Raw genomic sequence first — 17,687 nt, 5'->3', positions numbered from 1 at the left:
CATCTTGAAGGTCCGACCATTTTTAATATATTTTTCTTCATATACTTCTTGAGAAGATCCTCTCAGTTAAAATTTCAGTTTCATTTATATTTTTCCCTTTTCTCATTCTCTTTTCAGTAAGTAAAAGAGCAATGTCAGGGCTTCCCTGGTGGCGCAGTAGTTGAGAATCCTCCTGCAGATGCAGGGGACACGGGTTTCCTCCCTGGTCTGGAAGATCCCACATGCCGCTGAGCAACTAAGCCCCGTGCGCTCCAACTACTGAGCCTGTGCTCTAGAGCCTGTGAGCCACAACTACGATCCCGTGTGCTGCAACTGCTGAAGCCCATGTGCTTAGAGCCAGTGCTCCACAAAAAGTGAAGCCACCGCAATGAGAAGCCCATGCACCGCAACAAAGAGTAGCCCCTGCTCACCGCAACTGGGGAAACCCTGTGTGCAGCAATGAAGACCCAACACAGCCAAACATAAATAATTTTTTTTTAAAAAGAGCAATGTCAAAACGCTGTGTACACAATCCATCCAAATGGAGATGTCTTTTCAGCAAAAGGCATTTTACTTTCACTTTTGAGAAATTGTTCCTCCCCACCTCACCTCTCTTCTCAGGATGATGATACAATACTAGAGGGTATTTCTCAGCTAAAAGGATCCGGTCAGTTACAAAAAGAGTATATTTTACACTAATGAGCAGAAGATAAAATGGCTCCAAATGCCTAATCAAAGATCACAGTATTACCTTTACTTGAGTGATTACATGCCTCTTAGCATGGATTTTGCATGTAAAGCTTTCTCTACATCCAGGGATGCTCTCTGAATCTATAAATATTACTACAAAAATTATCGTTGAATTTTGGCCCAGATGATTTCTGTCCTCTGTAATCGTCAATTCTTGTAGCTGTCAATCTATCACCATTACCTTAAGGGTATATGCAGTAGAGGTTAGCAGTAGGAAAAGAAAGTTGTGAGGGGTGGGGGTCGGGGTGTGTGTGTGTTGGTGCTTTCCTAACAAGGACCACTGCTGGAGTTGAAGTGGGGAAAGAAGAGCAAATGAGAAGTTGGATCAAGTGTGATTTGGGGAGGGTCAGAGCAAGAGGATCGGGGTAGGTAGGAGCCCTGCTGAGAATGGTCTGTATGACAACTTGGACTCAGTACTCATGTAATTATGTTAATATGTCCAAGGTCCATTAACCCCAAACACAAAACTCCAAGTACCTACATATCTCAGCCCTCTAGCCTTCTACCATTCTTTCACTGATAAGATGGAAAATGAATTTGAGGAAGTAACCATTTGACATCTCCTGCCAGGTGGGATGGAGATGGTCATGTGGCAAGAAATACAGTACATTCCCTACATACGCACGAGTTCCATTCTGAGAGCGCGTTCGTAAGTCCAATTTGTTCCTATGTCCAACAAAATTAGCCTAGATACCCAACTAATTAACAATCAGCTATATAGCACAGGATTGTAATAGGTTTATAATACTTTTCACACAAATAATACATAAAAAACAAACACAAAAAATAAAATTTTTAATCTTACAGTACAGTACCTTGAAAAATACAGTAGTATAGCACAATACCTGGCATACAGGGGCTGGCATCAAGTGAACAGGCAAGGAGAGTTACTGATTGGAGGAGGGAGAGGAGGTGGGAGATGGTAGAGCAGAAGGATCGTCAGCAATAGGAGACGGAAGGCAAGATGCAATTTCACTCATGCCTGACGTTGACGGCACAGGTTCTGGTTCCTTGCTGGATTCAATTCTATCTACCCTCTTTAAAAAAAGATCCAGTGATGTCTGGGTAGTAGCTCTTTTTTTCTCGTCATAGATGACACGGTAGCACTGGATTGCATTCTGAACGGCTGCTGCAACCTTTGTGTACCGTTCTGTGTTCAGGTCCTGTGTCTCAAAAACTAACAGTGCCTCCTCAAATAAAGAAAATCCCCTGCCATTTCCTGCGTCATGAATCTCTTCGGTTCTTCAGTTACTTCTTCCTCTTGTCTCTCTTCATCCTTTCTCTGGGCCTCCAATATCTGGCACTTCTTAGCAGTACCAGCTACATCACCGCTGCTTTTATGCTTGTTTCCAGACATCCTGGGCTTGAAATAAAGATACTGTACTCTATACAGTACTATAAAGTACACAAAAGCAAACCACTTGTAGAGGATGCACATACGTGACAACGTACGCCAGACACATGAACTAACTTATGTGACTGGACATGCAAACGCATGTTTGCATCTTTGAAAGCTCGCAACTTGAAGGTTCGTATGTAGGAGACTTACTGTACTGTGTAGGGAAGGTGCTTTGAAATCCAAATCTTGGGCCTTCCCCCACCTCCATCCCCCCATTCATTTAGGCTCCCTGTTTAAATACTAGTATGTAGCTTCCTCTACAGATAGCCACCAAGGGAAATTAACTGAAAGAGCATCAGATTAGTTTGTAGGAGTCTCCCTGATTATTTCTCTTCTGATGTATACAGCACCAAGGACAGGAGTGGATAGTGGGCATCATTAGTGAGGCAGAACTGTCAAGGGAGAGGAAAACTGCCTGGTTTCTGCCTGGAAAGAAACTGAATGGTAATTGCTATGCAATTTGTAGTTAATTGATAATCAAAGTGCAGCCCTACATGTGAAAATGATGCTTTTCTTTGGTCATCAGTAAAAAACTGGTTTCCTTTGTAGCAGAAAGGAAGACTTGCCCTAATAAAGTGCTGCTTCCTGGTTTTCCTTTGCTACCAACTGAATCTAGCTGATTGAAATAAGGCAAAGGTGAAATGAGCTCAGGAACCAAGCCTTATTAACATAGGGTTTCACTTCCTAGAAAACTGGTCCAGACCACTATTTAGGCGTTCCTATTCTGCAGTTATTCACTATTCCATCCACTTTTGTTTCACAGTCTTTTCTAAACGTTGTATTTCATAATAAAACAGAGTAAAATTATAAAATATTTGAACTTTACATACATAAGAGAAAATGTCTCCAATAACCCCAACCCAACAGACTGTATTGTACTCTTTCACATGGCATTTCCTTTTCTTGCTTTTTCCATATGGCATTTGCACTTTCTTTGCTTTTTTCACTGTTTTAGGCAAGTTCCATGAGTCTGCCCTATGCCACTGTTAAGGAAAAACAGCTTTTTCCCTTCCTGTGTAGGGAAAAACTTAGTTCTTTCCTAACATGTCTTCCCTCCCTGTGAGTCTCCTTTACTACTCACAGAAAACACTTCACTTCTGGGCACCAAACGTGTGCAAGCTTTTTCCCACAACAAGCAATTCTGTGACACCAGCTGCATGTTCTACAATTTCTCAATTCTGACACTGTGTACTTGGAAATAGCCTCAGATACTGCAGGTTAAGGGCTCAGTCCCATAAGACTGACCACTCTCCCCCAGCCATCCCTCCCACCACCACTTCAGACACCAGCTACAAGCTCAGGTTTTCACCTGTGCTTCTGACCAGCTATAGAAGTTCCAAAGACCTCCTCTCCTTGGGGTTGATTAATTTTCTAGAGCAGTTCACAGAACTCAGGAAAACACTTATGTTTACTAGTTTATTATAAAAGGACATGATAAAAGATACAGGTGAAAATACAGATGGAAGAGGTGCAGAGGGCAAGATATGTGGGAAGGGGCACGGAGCTTCCATAACCTGTCCAGGTGCACCACTCTCCCAGCCCAACCTGTGAGCTCTCTGAGCCCTGTTCTTTCTGGGATTTTATGGAGGCTTCATCACATAGGAACGATCCATGATTACTTCCAATTTCAGCCCTTCTCCCTTCACGAGAAGGGAGGGGGGAACGGGGGGGAGGCTGAAAATTCTAAGCTTCTGATCATGTCTCAGTCCATCTTTCCAGTGACCAGCCCTCATTCAGGAGCCATTCCAGGAGCCCACCCAGAGTCACCCCATTAGAACAAGACACTCCTACCACCCACAAAATTACAAGGGTTTCAGGAGCTCCGTGTCAGGAACACAGGTCAAAGACCCATATAGAACAAGAGATGTTCCCAGTGTTCTTATCACCATGGGGTCAGAGACCAATATCTATTTTCTATTATCTCACAGCCACTCTCTTCTATAGATTAAATTCACTGATCCTAGCTTCAGCCCCTCAGGTCACATATGACAAGCCTAATTCCCTGAGTCTTTAGACTATAAGAACATCTATTATATCCCTGGGACCTTCTGCCACCCCCCACCCCATTCCTCCAATCCCAACAAATACACTTCTCCAGACAAAAACCAAAACTTAAGACCAAAAAACCTCCATACCAGGTCTCTCATCTATCCCCCATGGATATCATTCTGGTCTCTAACTTTAGAGTAGCTTCAGATCTGAGCATCTTCCTTTAAATATGGTACCAAGATGGAAACATATTCCAGGTATGAACAAACTAGAGGAAGATTTTCATCAACCATCTCTTCCATTCTATATTCTCTTTACCACTTGAAAGACTGAAGATACTGCAAAGAACATGAGCTTTGAAGCCATAGGACCTGAATTTTAATAGTGGTCATCATTAGCTGAAATGTCTGAGCCGATTTTTGTTATCTATTTTTGTTTCATCTGTTCTCCCACAGCCATGTTATGAGAAAGAAATGAGCAGTTTGTAAGTGCTTAATACAGTGGACTTAATGTTAACAGTGTAAGCTAAGACCATATCTCTTGGTAGTCACATCATACTCTTTGTTCTTACTCAACTGTTACTATGTATTGGTCAGGGTTCAGAGAACCCTGACTGGTTAGTTTAGCAGAAAAGAATTTAAATTTTACTGACTTCAGAAATAATTTATACCGTGACCCAGTACACACATGCACACATAAATATATAACTCAAATAGTCTTCACAATATTTACCCATCTGACATGTTGTCCTCTGCTGTTTTTCTATTCATTTTTTTTTTAATGCTAGTTATGACCCACTGAGTTGATTTCATGACTCACTAATGAATCGTGACCCATAGTTACATTTCCAAAGTAATGGAAAACACTACACTGCAGGGTATTAAATGGCCTAGAGAATCACTAGAAGGACAGAGAAAAAAACTCTAACCTGTGTTTCCAGGAACTGGGTGGCCAAGAGAGCTGCCAGCTCCAGAAGCATTCCATCTGTGTGACCCACACCTGCAAAATGATGCCTTTTGAGTCTCACACTAGTGCACCTGATTGAAAAAGTCCTGGTGTAAAGGGGTTTGGAAAATGCAGAAAAGGAAAGCACACCAAGAAGGCTGCAATAGATGTTAATCAAGCTAATTCACGCTGCCGAGACTTACTCAAAGGTACTTGGTTTGGACAAACCCAGTGGCCTAAGCATCCCTCTTTACATCTATTGGTCCCTATTAAATTGTATATTTTCTTGGGTGCAGCCTCTTACTGCTACTTCAGTGAGGGAAGGTCACATAACTACAGTTTACTTGACAGAATGAAATTCAGAAGAACAAACCAACTGGAAATTCCCAAGTTACATTTCCTTTCACAAACACACCTCTACCAAGTTAACCTGGGGTCTACAAAAAAGGGAGGTTAAAAAAAAAAAAAAAAAAAGGATAAACCTAAAAATAAACTGAGGATTCTCTTCTTCCCACCCACACAAAGAATCTTAAGTTTAAAAAGACATCTTTTAGATCACTGAAGAGAAGGGACGAATTAGGAATAATTTTAACTTCTTTTTATTGTCCTTCAGTTCAGTTTATACAGTAATTTGTATCTGTGAAAGAATTCAGATTTATTGAATGAAAGGCATTGCTTATGATATATAAAGCAATTAAAAAATAAGTTACTGAAGGGGTAATATATAGCGAATTAAATAATACAGGTTTTGGGGTAATTGATGTGCATTTAATTTAAAAGAAACTGTGTGAGGTCACCACATAGATTTATATAACAGTTAAATGCAGAAAAACACAAGAAAGTAAGTTTCTATGTGATCCCAACAGAGGTATCCTTTCCTTGATCATAAGAGAACCCTGAAAACCCAAGTATTTTTAGAAGCTAAAACTGTTTACAGAAGTGCAAAACACCAAAACACTTTAAGCAAAGCCTTTATTTTCAAGGAAAAAAGTATATTTTCTCATTTTCTGTTCTTGTCATAAATTTTAATTATTTCCAGTGGAACCAAAACCTCCTGAACCCCTTTCAGTGTCATCTAAAACCTGAAAAGACATAAAGGTAGTAAGCCATGTAGTTAATTTCAGATGCTCTTTCAGTTCTCTCCAGCTCCAAATTTGTAAGACTTTTATTCTTGCTATAGCATTGTTTCAAAAAGGAGATTACAGAAAATTAAATTTTTAAAGTTTCATAAATTAAAATATTGAATAAGTTCCAAAAAAGCTAAGGGAACAGTAGAATTTCACAGACTATTTAAGTGGTTTATTATCCAAAGTAATGCTGTATAATAGCTATGGAAAACAATTTCAAGAAATTCTAAGATTTAAATTTTGCCTAAAATAGGACTAGTCACATATTCTACTTCAGATGGTCCCCAACTTAGGACGGTTTGACTTATGATTTTTTGACTTTATGATGGTGCTAAAGTGATTTGCATTCGGTAAAAACTGTGCCCCAAATATTGAATTCTGACCTTTTCATGGACTAGTGATATACGGTGTGATATTCTCGTGATGCTGGGCAATGGGAGCAAGCTGTAGCCACCAGTCAGCCACGCCATCACAAGGGTGAACCACTGATAACACAACTGTTCTGTACTCATACAACCATGCTATTTTTCACTTTCAGCATGGTAGTCAATAAATTACATGAGATATTCAACACTTCCTTATAAAACAGGCTTTGTGCTAGATGCTTTTGTCCAACTGTAGGTTAATGTAAGCATTCTGAGCATGTTTAAGTTAGGCTAGGCTAAGCTATGATGTTCGGTAGGTTAGACATATTAAGTGCATTCTCAACTTAAGATATTTTCAACTTATGATGGATTTATTGGGATGTAATCCCATTGTGAAGTCGAGGAAGATCTGTATTTAGTTACAAGTAGCATATTAAATCCTCAAAATTTTATTTTTCCTTCACTGAAGATGTTACATCATGTATTCCCTATTCAGCTTTTAGGATACTTACTTGAACTTCCTCTATTTCTGGGTAAAATATCCGTTCACAAATGAGCTGTGCAATGCGATCACCCTTTTTGACTTCAAAGGAAAAACACAAAACAATTTATTACTGATACTGATGCATTCTCTGTATCCTGCCTTGTACAGTACAATGAGAATTAGAGTAGTATGTGTTACTTAGACATACATAACTTGGAAAACTCATTGCACTTATGTGACTGCATGTATTTCACATACCTTCGAACTTTTCTTTGCCAAAATTAAACAGTACAACACCAACATTTCCTCTATAATCTTCATCTATGACACCAGCTGGAAAAAAGAAAAAAAATATTAGCTTGGTTTATGGTACCGAAAGATTAAGGGTATATGATTACCTCAGAATCATTCCTAAGTAGCTCTGAGAGTTTTATCCTTACAACGAATATGTGAATCTTACTCTGGTACTATGTAAAGCCTCAAAACTAAGAAATTACTAAAATGCAAATAAGAATTAAGAAAGTGGTCCTAATTTTCCAACCTGTCATCCTTACAAATGGTGACCACTACCTACTCTAAATTGGGAGTAGGCACTTAGCATCTCAGACAAGTCATCCTGAATTGCTCTCTCCAATCCTACTGTCTATTTGTGGCATACCTGTCCAAAAGACTAAGAGAAAATTATGATTTGGGTTTTAAAGGCTTCTCCTGGTAGCAACTTCCCACTAACATCCAGAATGAAATATGATTGAGTCATAAATAAAAATGTCAAAAAGCCTAAAGATCTGCAGTAGAATAAGTCAATGTTAAGCAGCAGTCTAGCAAATATCAGAACATTCCATTTTTATAATGAAAATGGAGCTGAATCGTTCAGTTCACATTCTTCTTCTCCTTTTAATTTAAGCGACCAGCCTTTCTCAGAGCATCATCTGTCAGAAGACATTAGCACATAAGCTTAATAATGAGTACACTTTTACACAGAACCGTGTGTAATTAGTACCTGTTTGAGATTATAAACACAAAGGCAGCAAATCTTTGCAGGAGAGAAACTTGAGCCAGAGAAGTACATTTACCAGACTTGCTAGCATTTATCTTTGGGCCAAGAATCCAAAACATTTCCATAAACACAAGCACAGATAATATAGGTGCACCAGGCCTTCTCATTTCCTTTTCTAATATTGAGAAATAATTCACAATTCAATGGCTCTTAGCATATTCAAAGTTGTGCAAACACGACCACAATCAATTTTAGAACATTTTTATTACCGCCAAAAGAAACCCCCTGCCTGTTAGCAGTCACTCTCCTACCCCCTTCATCCCCCTCAGTGCCTGTCTCCTTTTATACATGATAATCCTTTCCCCCCAGTTTGTAAAATGCTGGATAGGATTCATGTGAATCTAATTAAACGTAGCTCCATGTCACATCTTACAGCTTCTCATTAACACCTCACTTCTTTAAAAAACAAAACAAAACTCTTATCGAAGAAGAAAAAAGAAAATAAAAAGAATCAGGAATTTAGCTCAATGGGTACTAATGCTGGTTGGTCAGACTCATAATTATTTGAAGGTCAACTGAAAAAATTTTTTTTTTCTTTTTTAGAACAAGGGTAAGCATCCCCTTTCAATTTTCTCATGTAGGGGGAAAAAAAAGCAAAATTTAAAAAAGTTCCACCATGGGGAAAAATATTCAGAAAACCAACATTTTAGATTTTTCCAGTGGATTAGAGTAGTTTAAATGAACCCCTGTGGTTTATGCATGAATTACTAGGGGTAAGTGAAACTGAACTTAAGCACTTCTTAAAAGGTTCCTGATACAACACTTTTAAGAGTTTGAATTAAAGATCAACATATTTTTAACAGTGAGAAGGGTGAGTATAAAAGTGGCTGAAAGTGGTTCATATCATGTCTAGACTGAAGGAAACAGTATTCTTTTCTGATGCTACAGCAATAAAACTTTGACCAATTCAAAAAATACTGAAGCCTGGCATCTTTCCCCACTGCCAGTTGATCATTAAATTAGTCCTTGATATTTATTGAAAGAATGGATATAAAAATGAGACCAGCTGTTTTCTATATTATCTAGATGTAGAAAGTTTCAGCTGCAGGAACAGTTTAGATCAGAGTTAATGAAGGAACCCCTCAGTAGCAGGTCATTCCATGCCTCCCATGCCAGAACAAATGACCACACAAGGCCTTGGCATCTCCATGTGGGAGTGCTGAAGTACAGGCTAGCACTCATTCACCTAGAATGCATTGGATGAAGGCAGTGTGGGCTGACTTCTGAACTCTTGTTTCATTACACAAATAGTACGAATACATATGAAGTAAAGGCCAATAATGTTCCCCAATCCTCCCTCAGGTAGCCAATGTTACAATAATATATTTTACACATTTTCTTCCACCTAAAATATTATTGATATCCTTGGGCAGTAATATAGCTAAAAGTCATTCTTTTAGATCCAAGATATGGAAATACAGCACCATTATTTCTATGTAACTATTCTCTTACGTAACATCAGATATTCAGGTCGTTTTCACATTTTCCCCATAATAATCAAGGCAGTCCTTTACATACGTTCTTGAGTGTTAGTGTTTTTTATTTTCATCAAATAGTTTCAAAAAAGCACTTTCCTGGGTTGAAGGGTGTGTATATTTAAAATTTTAATGGATATCACTAGATAACTTTGCAAAAAAGGTATAGCAATTCAAATTTCTATCAGTGACACTTAAGAATGCCCATTTCCAAACTCCCTGACAGTACCAGATAGTAGCAATCTTTTAAATTCTGGCCAATGTGGTGAGTAAAAAATGGTATCTCATGGCTTTATTTACATTTCCCTGATGACTACTGAGGCTTGGCTTTTTTCCTCCTTACGTGCATTGCACCTCGTCCTCTTGTACATTTTATGATCAGTTTTGTTTTTTTCTTATCTGTTTGGGTACTTAACTCTTTCTCATATGACTTGCAAGTATTTATTTGTTTACTTTATGGTATCTTCTACAATACAAAAACACTCCTTTTTGTAAAGGCCTTTGCTATGTATCTGTAAAGTAGTCCTATCACACTTATATGTTTGGGTGTCTTGAATTCTGCAAAGCCAGATTATCTACCTAGATTTTATGCTTGGCACACAGAAGTTTGAAAAGTCCTTAACTAAAAGAAATGAAGTAATTTGAAGTCAATTTAAATGTATAACCAAAAAAAGGCCCTTCTTTTTTTTTAAGTATGAATGCCAATAGTATAAAAAAAATCTAATAGTTCTAAGTTCATTTATTACTTATTACTCAAAGGCAAACTGACCTTCAAGAAAAACACAAGACTTATTCCTTTTCTACGTAAGGGACATAAACATCAGGGATATTTCTCTTCATGAGAAAGCAGAAAGTATTTTGAAGTTATCACTGGAAAAATCATGCATTGGAACTGGCAGAGTGATTAACTGACTTCAGGCAAAAGTTTTACTGTGTCAAGACTTTGGCATGTCATTTGTTGGAAACCCTCTTTAGTGAAAACTATCCCCACCTACCAGATGTGAATTCTGAACGGAATCCTGCATACTCAACTTTTCCCTTTGACCCTTATTTACAGCCTGGGAATTCTAACAACATCCCTCTTCTGAAATAAAAACTGTGGCCAACTATGATAAACTTGTGCCTAAGAGACATTTCTAAGATACTATGCATCCAAGAACACACCACAATGTGATTGTGTGAATAATACCACACCAACCACCAGGCAAACTAACTTTCCACTGCTTTTACGTGAAATTTTTTCAAAGGATTGTTTTAAACAGAGCAAAAATTAGTAACAAAGTCGGAAAAAGTTTCCATTTAAAAAAAAAAAGGTCTGATAAGTCCCTAAGGGACAGGAAATATCAGATACATTATCATTCAATCTTCCCATCATTCAGGGACAAGCACACTAATTTTCATTGTTACAGGTACGGAAACTGAGGCTCAGAAAAGTTAAGTAATAACTAGCTTGTTAGTGACAAAGCTGGGGCCCAAATCCTGTTGTTATTCCAAAGTCCATGTTCCTTTCACAACCCTTTGAAATTTATTTAAAAATATACACAATCTTTTACATCCTTAAGTTATAGGCCTAAGTGACCATACTGACCTTGTAAAAGTATATTTGAAAGTCAAGCATAACTGAACCCAGGCAATCCTCAGCCCCCGAGGTCCGTCCGTCTCAGTCAAACTCTGCTCCTCTTCAGTCCCTAAGACCTACTTTTAGGCTCCCGACTTGCCCCACAGCACCATCTAGTGACGCCATGGGGAGACAGCCCAGGGACAGGCCTCAGCCACATGTTAACCCCTGAAGTGCAGGTAACAGTGAGCTAATTGAGGGCAGGGCTCCGCTGGTGGAGGGAAGGGGCAGGGTGATTCACAGTATTTAACTGCAGCGGAAAGAACAAGGGGACTGGAATAATATGGATGGATTCCAGTTTTTAACGTATCAACTTGGGCTCATTTTTTTTAAATAAATTTTTTCATTTATTTATTTTTGGCTGTGCTGGGTCATCGTTGGTGCGTGCAGGCTTTTCTCTAGCTGCAGTGAGCGGGGGTTACTCTTCATTGCGGTGTGCGGGCTTCTCATTGTGGTGGCTTCTCTTGTTGCAGAGCATGGGCCCTAGAGCGCATGGGCTTCAGTAGTTGTGGCATGTGGGCTCAGCAGTTGTGGCTCACGGTCTCTAGAGTACAGGCTCAGTAGTTGTGGCGCACGGGCTTAGTTGCTCTGCGGCATGTGGGATCTTCCCGGACCAGGGCTCGAACCCCTATCCCCTGCATTGGCAGGCGGATTCTTAACCACTGTGCCACCAGGGAAGTCCCAACTTGGGCTCATTTCTGAGCCAGTTTCCTGGTCTGTTAAAAAGTAGCTTTGTAGGGCTTCCCTGGTGGCGCAGTGGTTGAGAGTCCGCCTGCCGATGCAGGGGACACGGGTTCGTGCCCTGGTCCGGGAAGATCCCACATGCCACGGAGCGGCTAGGCCCATGAGCCATGGCTGCTGAGCCTGCGCGTCCGGAGCCTGTGCTCCGCAAGGGGAGAGGCCACAACAGTGAGAGGCCCGTGTAACGCAAAAAAAAAAAAAAAGTAGCTTTGTAAAAACGGCAAGAGGTGGAGGGAGAATTTAGCATACCCACTTATCCGAGGGCCAGGATGTCTTGTTAGAGAAGCACTCACTACAGTTGCTTAAATAATGATATAAAAGCTTTTCCTTTCCTTATAATAACAAACTTCCTTCTATGAATAGAGTCATTTTTGGACTAAATGCAGATTATCACTAAACCAAGGCAAAATCCTATCTGTCAGATAGTGTCTAGCTTATTAGGAAAATAACATGCATTTCACATAATGGTCATTAAAAAATTAGACATACTCAAATAGCATTTAAAACTATATCATAGTTGTAACTTCAGAGATAGAAATTTCTAAAAGGAAAGACACAACAAAAATCATTTTCTTTTCTTGATAAAAATAAAATTTGTCATTTGATTACTGCCTCTTAAGCAAAGACAAAGTAAACACTTGCAAATATTTACAGAATAAAAATGTAAATATATTACCTCCTACATCTATGAAGTGTTTTGCAGCCAAGCCAGAACGTGGAGCTACAAAACAAAAAAGGAGAAATTGACTGTCTTAAGAGGGAAGGGCAATACTTAATATAACTGACACAATTTAAGCATGTCAATCTCATCTCCTATAAAATCCGTATCTTAATCTTAACCTTAGCAGATGGCTCTGAATTAAAAATGTATTTATCACATTGTATTACCAAAGTAGAAAAGAACAGTTTAGAAAATGTTGACAAGGTTTAATTCAAAACCAAGTTAAACCACTCCAGCATGTCTTTAGGCAACTGAGGATCTATGGTGGTGAAGCTGTGGACTGCTGGAATGAACTGGGAGGTGAACAAGTGGGGAAAACTGTAGACAACACTGTCCAGACGTCTGGTCACAAAGGGAGGATGGTAGCTGGCAGACACATGGGGCAGAGGAAGAGGACTTTTATTTTAAGGTAGGAAATCAGAGCATGTTGCAGTATGGGAACAGACATACATGGGAACATGCAGGATGGGAACATCGTACTGGGAAGAAGGCAGAGAGAGAGAGAGGCATAAACGCAACCACAGAGTAGCAGAGCTTAGCCTAGAACTTGGAACTCCTACTCATAATTCAGATGCCAAAAGACATGTTTGTATGAAACAAATGAACCAGAGTAAGAAGCTAAGTTTATACCTTATTCTTGCTGACTTGAGCATCAGGCCTACCATTAATTACCCTAACTGCTAGTATTTTATTCCAGAATAACCTGTATCAGGCACTTTCTCAATAAATGCTACACCTTCCTGCCTTCACTGTTATTTCACCCCATCTCCTAACTGCCCCCCCCCCCAAAATACACTAAAAATGCAGTCAGTGCTGGCAAAAAGAGATGAAGAGAGCGCTCATCTCATTTTTCTTTTAAAGGCTGAAGTATTAGCAGTTCTCTGACTTGTCGCTAACAAGACTCCCCCAGGGATCACAGTTCCATTTGCTCCTTTATGTTTACTCTGAAATTAGTCAGCAAGTAATTATGTTCTTGAAAAGAAGTTTTAAACTCTTTCTATAGTGACAACTGACTCGGGGCAGAAAAGTCAAACCTGTTGACTTGACCTGCATTTTGTCCTCTCTCCTCCCACTGTGAGGCATTTCCCTCTAGTGCACTGAAGTGCATCCCTTACCTAGCACACCCCATGAGAGGATACCCAAAGGGGGAAAGGCTAAGGGGCCTGATGTTTTCAGGGGTTAGAAACTTTACTCTCATAAGATGCCATGTGCCATTATCCTGAACCTGCCTCTTTTTTCTTATAAAACAAATACCACCTTCACAAAGAAATCTGACTTCATATGCGATCTGATCCTTGAAGGGGGAGTTGGTATAAGACTGGAAAAAGCACCAGTTAAAAATCACCTATACTTTCAGTTTTTCTCACAGTGAGTAGTTGTGAAAACAACCTCCTGGGCCAATGTGAGTGTCCTAAAAGCTTAAGTAAGGAATTGAAAGAAAAAAAAAAAAGCAAAGCGATAGAGGCAAAAGTAGATATGTAAAGGAAAGTTTTCAAATGACTGCAGTTGCCATCACAGGTGGCACGTCTTTATTTTAGGACACAGGCCGAGCAATATCCCTTCCCTCATTTATACCCCAAATGAAACTAAGATGAAAGAACATATCACAAAGGAAGAGCCTGACAAAGAGTTACCTGTGTCTCAAATCACTTACCTACTCTCCCATAGCACCCAGAAGGAAGAGCTATCTGAATGTCTGTTTTCACAAGGGCTTTCTCCATAGGTGGTACTGTGTAATCATAGGCACTAGGAAAATAATGAAAGATAACTGGTATTTAGATATAGTAATTCTCTGTGCATTTTTTGGTGAAAGAGGTGACATGTAAATATATTCTCCCCTGAACAAAATTTTGTTGGCAAATTGAGGTAATTATTTAGCAGGAGGGGGCTGAAAGGCAGACTTTAAAAGGTATATGCTTCACTAACATGGTATGAAAAGAGGAAAATAAAGAACCAAGAAAGAAGGGTAGATAATAGCAAATAATAGCTAACATTTATTAAGCCCTTACTGTGTGCCAGGCACAGTTCTAATTGCTTTGTATAACTCATTTTATTCTCACAACAATCCTCTAATCGTTAGGGAAAACATGTAGAAGGAAAGGAGAAAATAGATGGCCAACATAAATGGTGGTGGGGGGGGGCCATTGGTTCAGCTGTGTTGCATCTGTTCTGGTCTTGGTAGTTTACCAAGCTTACCAAGCGGTGGCCATGAACTTCACTGGCTGAGGGAGAGAGCTGACCACTGTGAACAGGCCCTGGAGATGGACACTACTGAGGAACTGATTCTCTAAGGTCCACCCACCAAATACTGCTACTTTGTTACTACTGTAGCCCTCTCCTTGATAGAAATTTAAGAGATTTTACAATAAGCAGAACTGGAAGTTACTTTTGAGCCCTTAATTAAGACTGGTAAAGTGGTGCTATATTTTTACTTCTTTCATTGGAATTTCCTCTCTTGAAATAGTTAAAACTCTAATTTATCGAAGAGATATTTCCATGTCTATTTCAGTATACAGAAAGTCACCTGTGTTAGGAGGACGCTTACAAAGTATCTTAAATCGAAGTCTCTCCTAAGACTCACAACAGCGTCCAGATATGGTGTAGTCAATGTATATCACTCTACTTTTATTCATGAAAATAAAGGACTACAGCTTTCAGCCACAACAGTCGATACCTCACTTTTCTTTTTCCTTCTTTTCTCCCACTATCATCACATACTCCTTTCTTCCCTTCTGTGGTACTTATGACCTAGACCAGTGGTTCTCACATTAGAATTATCTGGGATGCTTTAAAATAAATCCTAAGGCTTGGGATTTAGTCATGTAATCAACACCCCCTCCTCCCCAATATCACTTTTGACCTACCTTAATGGTTCTAAGAACTGGGGACAGTAGTCAAGTGGAAAAAAAAAAAGCACTGAATTCAGGGTCAAAAATTCTATTATATTCAAGCCCTTGGGCAATTAATTCATCTCTTCACAAACTCCCACATCTGTAAAAAGTACCACTCGTCTACTTCAGGATTGTTGTTGAGTATTAAATACAATAGCACATGTGCCAGTTTTTAGTACAGGTAAAAAGTGCTGTACAAGAGAGAAGATGGTAGTATTACCAACAACCCTGCTTTTCATATTTGGACCCTTTTGGAAATTTCCAGTCCTTGGAGTGAACCTAAAATATGGACATATAGAGAAATGTTACTAACCCTTAAAGGTAGAAGCAACTTTCATTAATCTTTCTTAGCTACCTTATTACCTAAGAACCTAGGCTCCTACCGTGGCTTTTCTTTCTACTGAGCACAGCATCATTCTCAGGCCACTCCTTGAAGGCCAAAGTGGGCCTTCTTCATCTCTACTCTCCACTTTGAAAGGGTGCAATAAATGTTGCAAAATAAATAACACCTGGGCGGACACTCACTGGTATTTACCACTCCACACTCTGCCCAAATCCGTATTTAATTTATGCTAAAGAGGAAAGCTAAAATTTTCAACATTAAAAAAAGGCAGAAACCCTATGTAATGCAAAAAGCGTTTGTTTCTGTACTTTTAAGCGGCTGTTTCAAGTTTTGGCAGCAGCGGGCTGGAATGTAAGCTAAGCTGAGAGCGCTATACTTCGGAAACTGGGACTTCTCCGCGAGAGGTAAGGATGACGGGACAGAAGGCGGCCCTCTCAGCCTCTTCGCCCGGGCCGGCCTTCCTCGGGGACGCGGGCGGACAGGGTGCCCACTCACCTGTATAGGTCATAGCCCGCGGCGCGCTCGGACCCCTTGGTCGGAGCGGTGGCGTGCTCCGAAAGCCGGACAAAGCGGAGCCGCATGCCGCCCTTCTCCGCAGGCCGGGCCCGTTTGCTGGGGGAGATGACTTGTGCCTCTTGAGAGCAGGGCATGGCAGGGCAGAACGTGAGCACAAAGGATCAGGCGGAACAAGAGACAGCAGGATGAGCGCAGCGCACCAGTTCTAAACTTCCCGCCGAAAACTCCCCGCCCCGCCCCCCTTACCCCTCCGGACGAGCCCACGGTTCTGGCTGAGAGGGGAGATGGGTCTCAAATTTGGGGCTGGAAATCCTCCTCGGAAAAGATCTGGGAACAGAAAGTACTGAGCCTTTTCAAGCTTTCCAAACTCAGTGCATGGATCCAAAGTTAGTGGCAGCTTCTCTGGCCTTGCCCTCACCTCAAAATAGAAAACCATTTCCCTTCCCCATGAGGGGACGCGAATGAACTCGTTCCCGCGCCGCTGGGGCTGCGGTCCCTCCCACTCCCCCCCAACGCCCAAAGCCCAAGGGCTTCCTCGGGCCCTGCCTGTTGGCCCGCCCCATCTGCGGCCAGGGGACGGACGCGGGGTCAGCCGGCCGGCACCCAGCCTCCCCACGCCGTGTCCTTCCAGCCTGGGCCCCGACATTACTGGCGCTGCGGCAACCTCGGCTAAGACTGCGGGCGCTGGTCAGCGGCCGGAGCGCCGGGAGCTACACGTCCCCCCCGCGGGGTGGGATCGAGGGACGAACCTGGCCTGGAGGGCACTGCGGCCTCCGTTCTCGGTCTTGCCTGGCGCGCGCCGTTAAACACAGAGCGGAGCAAAGACGGAAGGAAATGGTAGCTGAGCACTGGGCGAGGGCAGAGGTAAGTCATTTGCCCGGGTTTGGGCGCAGGTTGGTGCCGCTACTGCAGGCGCGCGCCAAGTCTGCACCGAAAGACGCGTCCCAGTTAAATGACCTCGGAAGCAGTAACCGCCGCCGTTTGACGAGGGGCGCACGGAGGCGGCGCATCAACAGCCCTCGGGCGGGCGTAGGCCCGGGTCCTCCCGGAAAGCTGTGCACTCGGCGTCCTGAATCTCGCTGCTGCCTGCGGCTGCCTCTGCCTCCCTCTGTCGACTCTCACCTTTCATCTGGCGCTGGTTTTCCGAGGTCCGGGCCCAGCGCTCTGTCGATTTACCTGGGGCGGTGCAGCCCGCGGCCATGACTCGCTGGCTTCTAATCTCAGGGGCCCCAAAAGCGACGGAACCGCATCACGATGCCCGTGACGGTCACCGCTCAGTGCTGCGCC

The 17,687-nt window shown here is 41.4% G+C and overlaps 2 protein-coding genes across 5 annotated transcripts in view; one reads left to right on the top strand and one right to left on the bottom strand.

The window, feature by feature from the left end:
* Nucleotides 1–6,015: 6,015 nt before the first annotated feature.
* DUT (deoxyuridine triphosphatase) lies at nt 6,016–17,646 on the bottom strand. 2 transcript variants are annotated; one of them, XM_027084233.1, is made up of 8 exons: nt 17,150–17,428; nt 16,647–16,727; nt 16,380–16,518; nt 14,305–14,396; nt 12,606–12,650; nt 7,297–7,371; nt 7,067–7,137; nt 6,016–6,144 (listed from the first exon to the last, which is right to left on the bottom strand). In XM_027084233.1, exons 1-8 carry the CDS (start codon nt 17,271–17,273, stop codon nt 6,088–6,090), a joined length of 684 nt encoding a protein of 227 aa, XP_026940034.1. In that variant the 5' UTR covers nt 17,274–17,428; the 3' UTR covers nt 6,016–6,087. The 2 variants fall into 2 exon arrangements, with proteins under 2 accessions (XP_026940034.1, XP_026940035.1); XM_027084234.1 differs by lacking the exons at nt 16,647–16,727; nt 17,150–17,428 and adding an exon at nt 17,523–17,646.
* The window catches only part of MYEF2 (myelin expression factor 2), a 180,902-nt gene continuing 180,365 nt past the window's right edge, over nt 17,151–17,687 (top strand). For 2 of the 3 annotated variants that reach the window (XM_027084223.1, XM_027084224.1), the window contains exon 1: nt 17,152–17,264. The gene's annotated coding sequence lies outside the window, so the exon portion shown is untranslated. Of the gene's footprint in view, nt 17,265–17,687 lie in introns of all 3 variants that reach the window. The other variant, XM_027084225.1, reaches the window with a different exon arrangement.

This window comes from Aethalodelphis obliquidens, unplaced genomic scaffold, assembly GCF_003676395.1.
Source record: "Aethalodelphis obliquidens isolate GAN/ISIS:26980383/991018 unplaced genomic scaffold, ASM367639v1 scaffold51, whole genome shotgun sequence".
Taxonomy (NCBI): domain Eukaryota; kingdom Metazoa; phylum Chordata; class Mammalia; order Artiodactyla; family Delphinidae; genus Aethalodelphis; species Aethalodelphis obliquidens.
The sequence above is the reverse complement of the archived record's forward strand: the minus strand, read 5'-3'. Positions and strand labels throughout refer to the sequence as shown.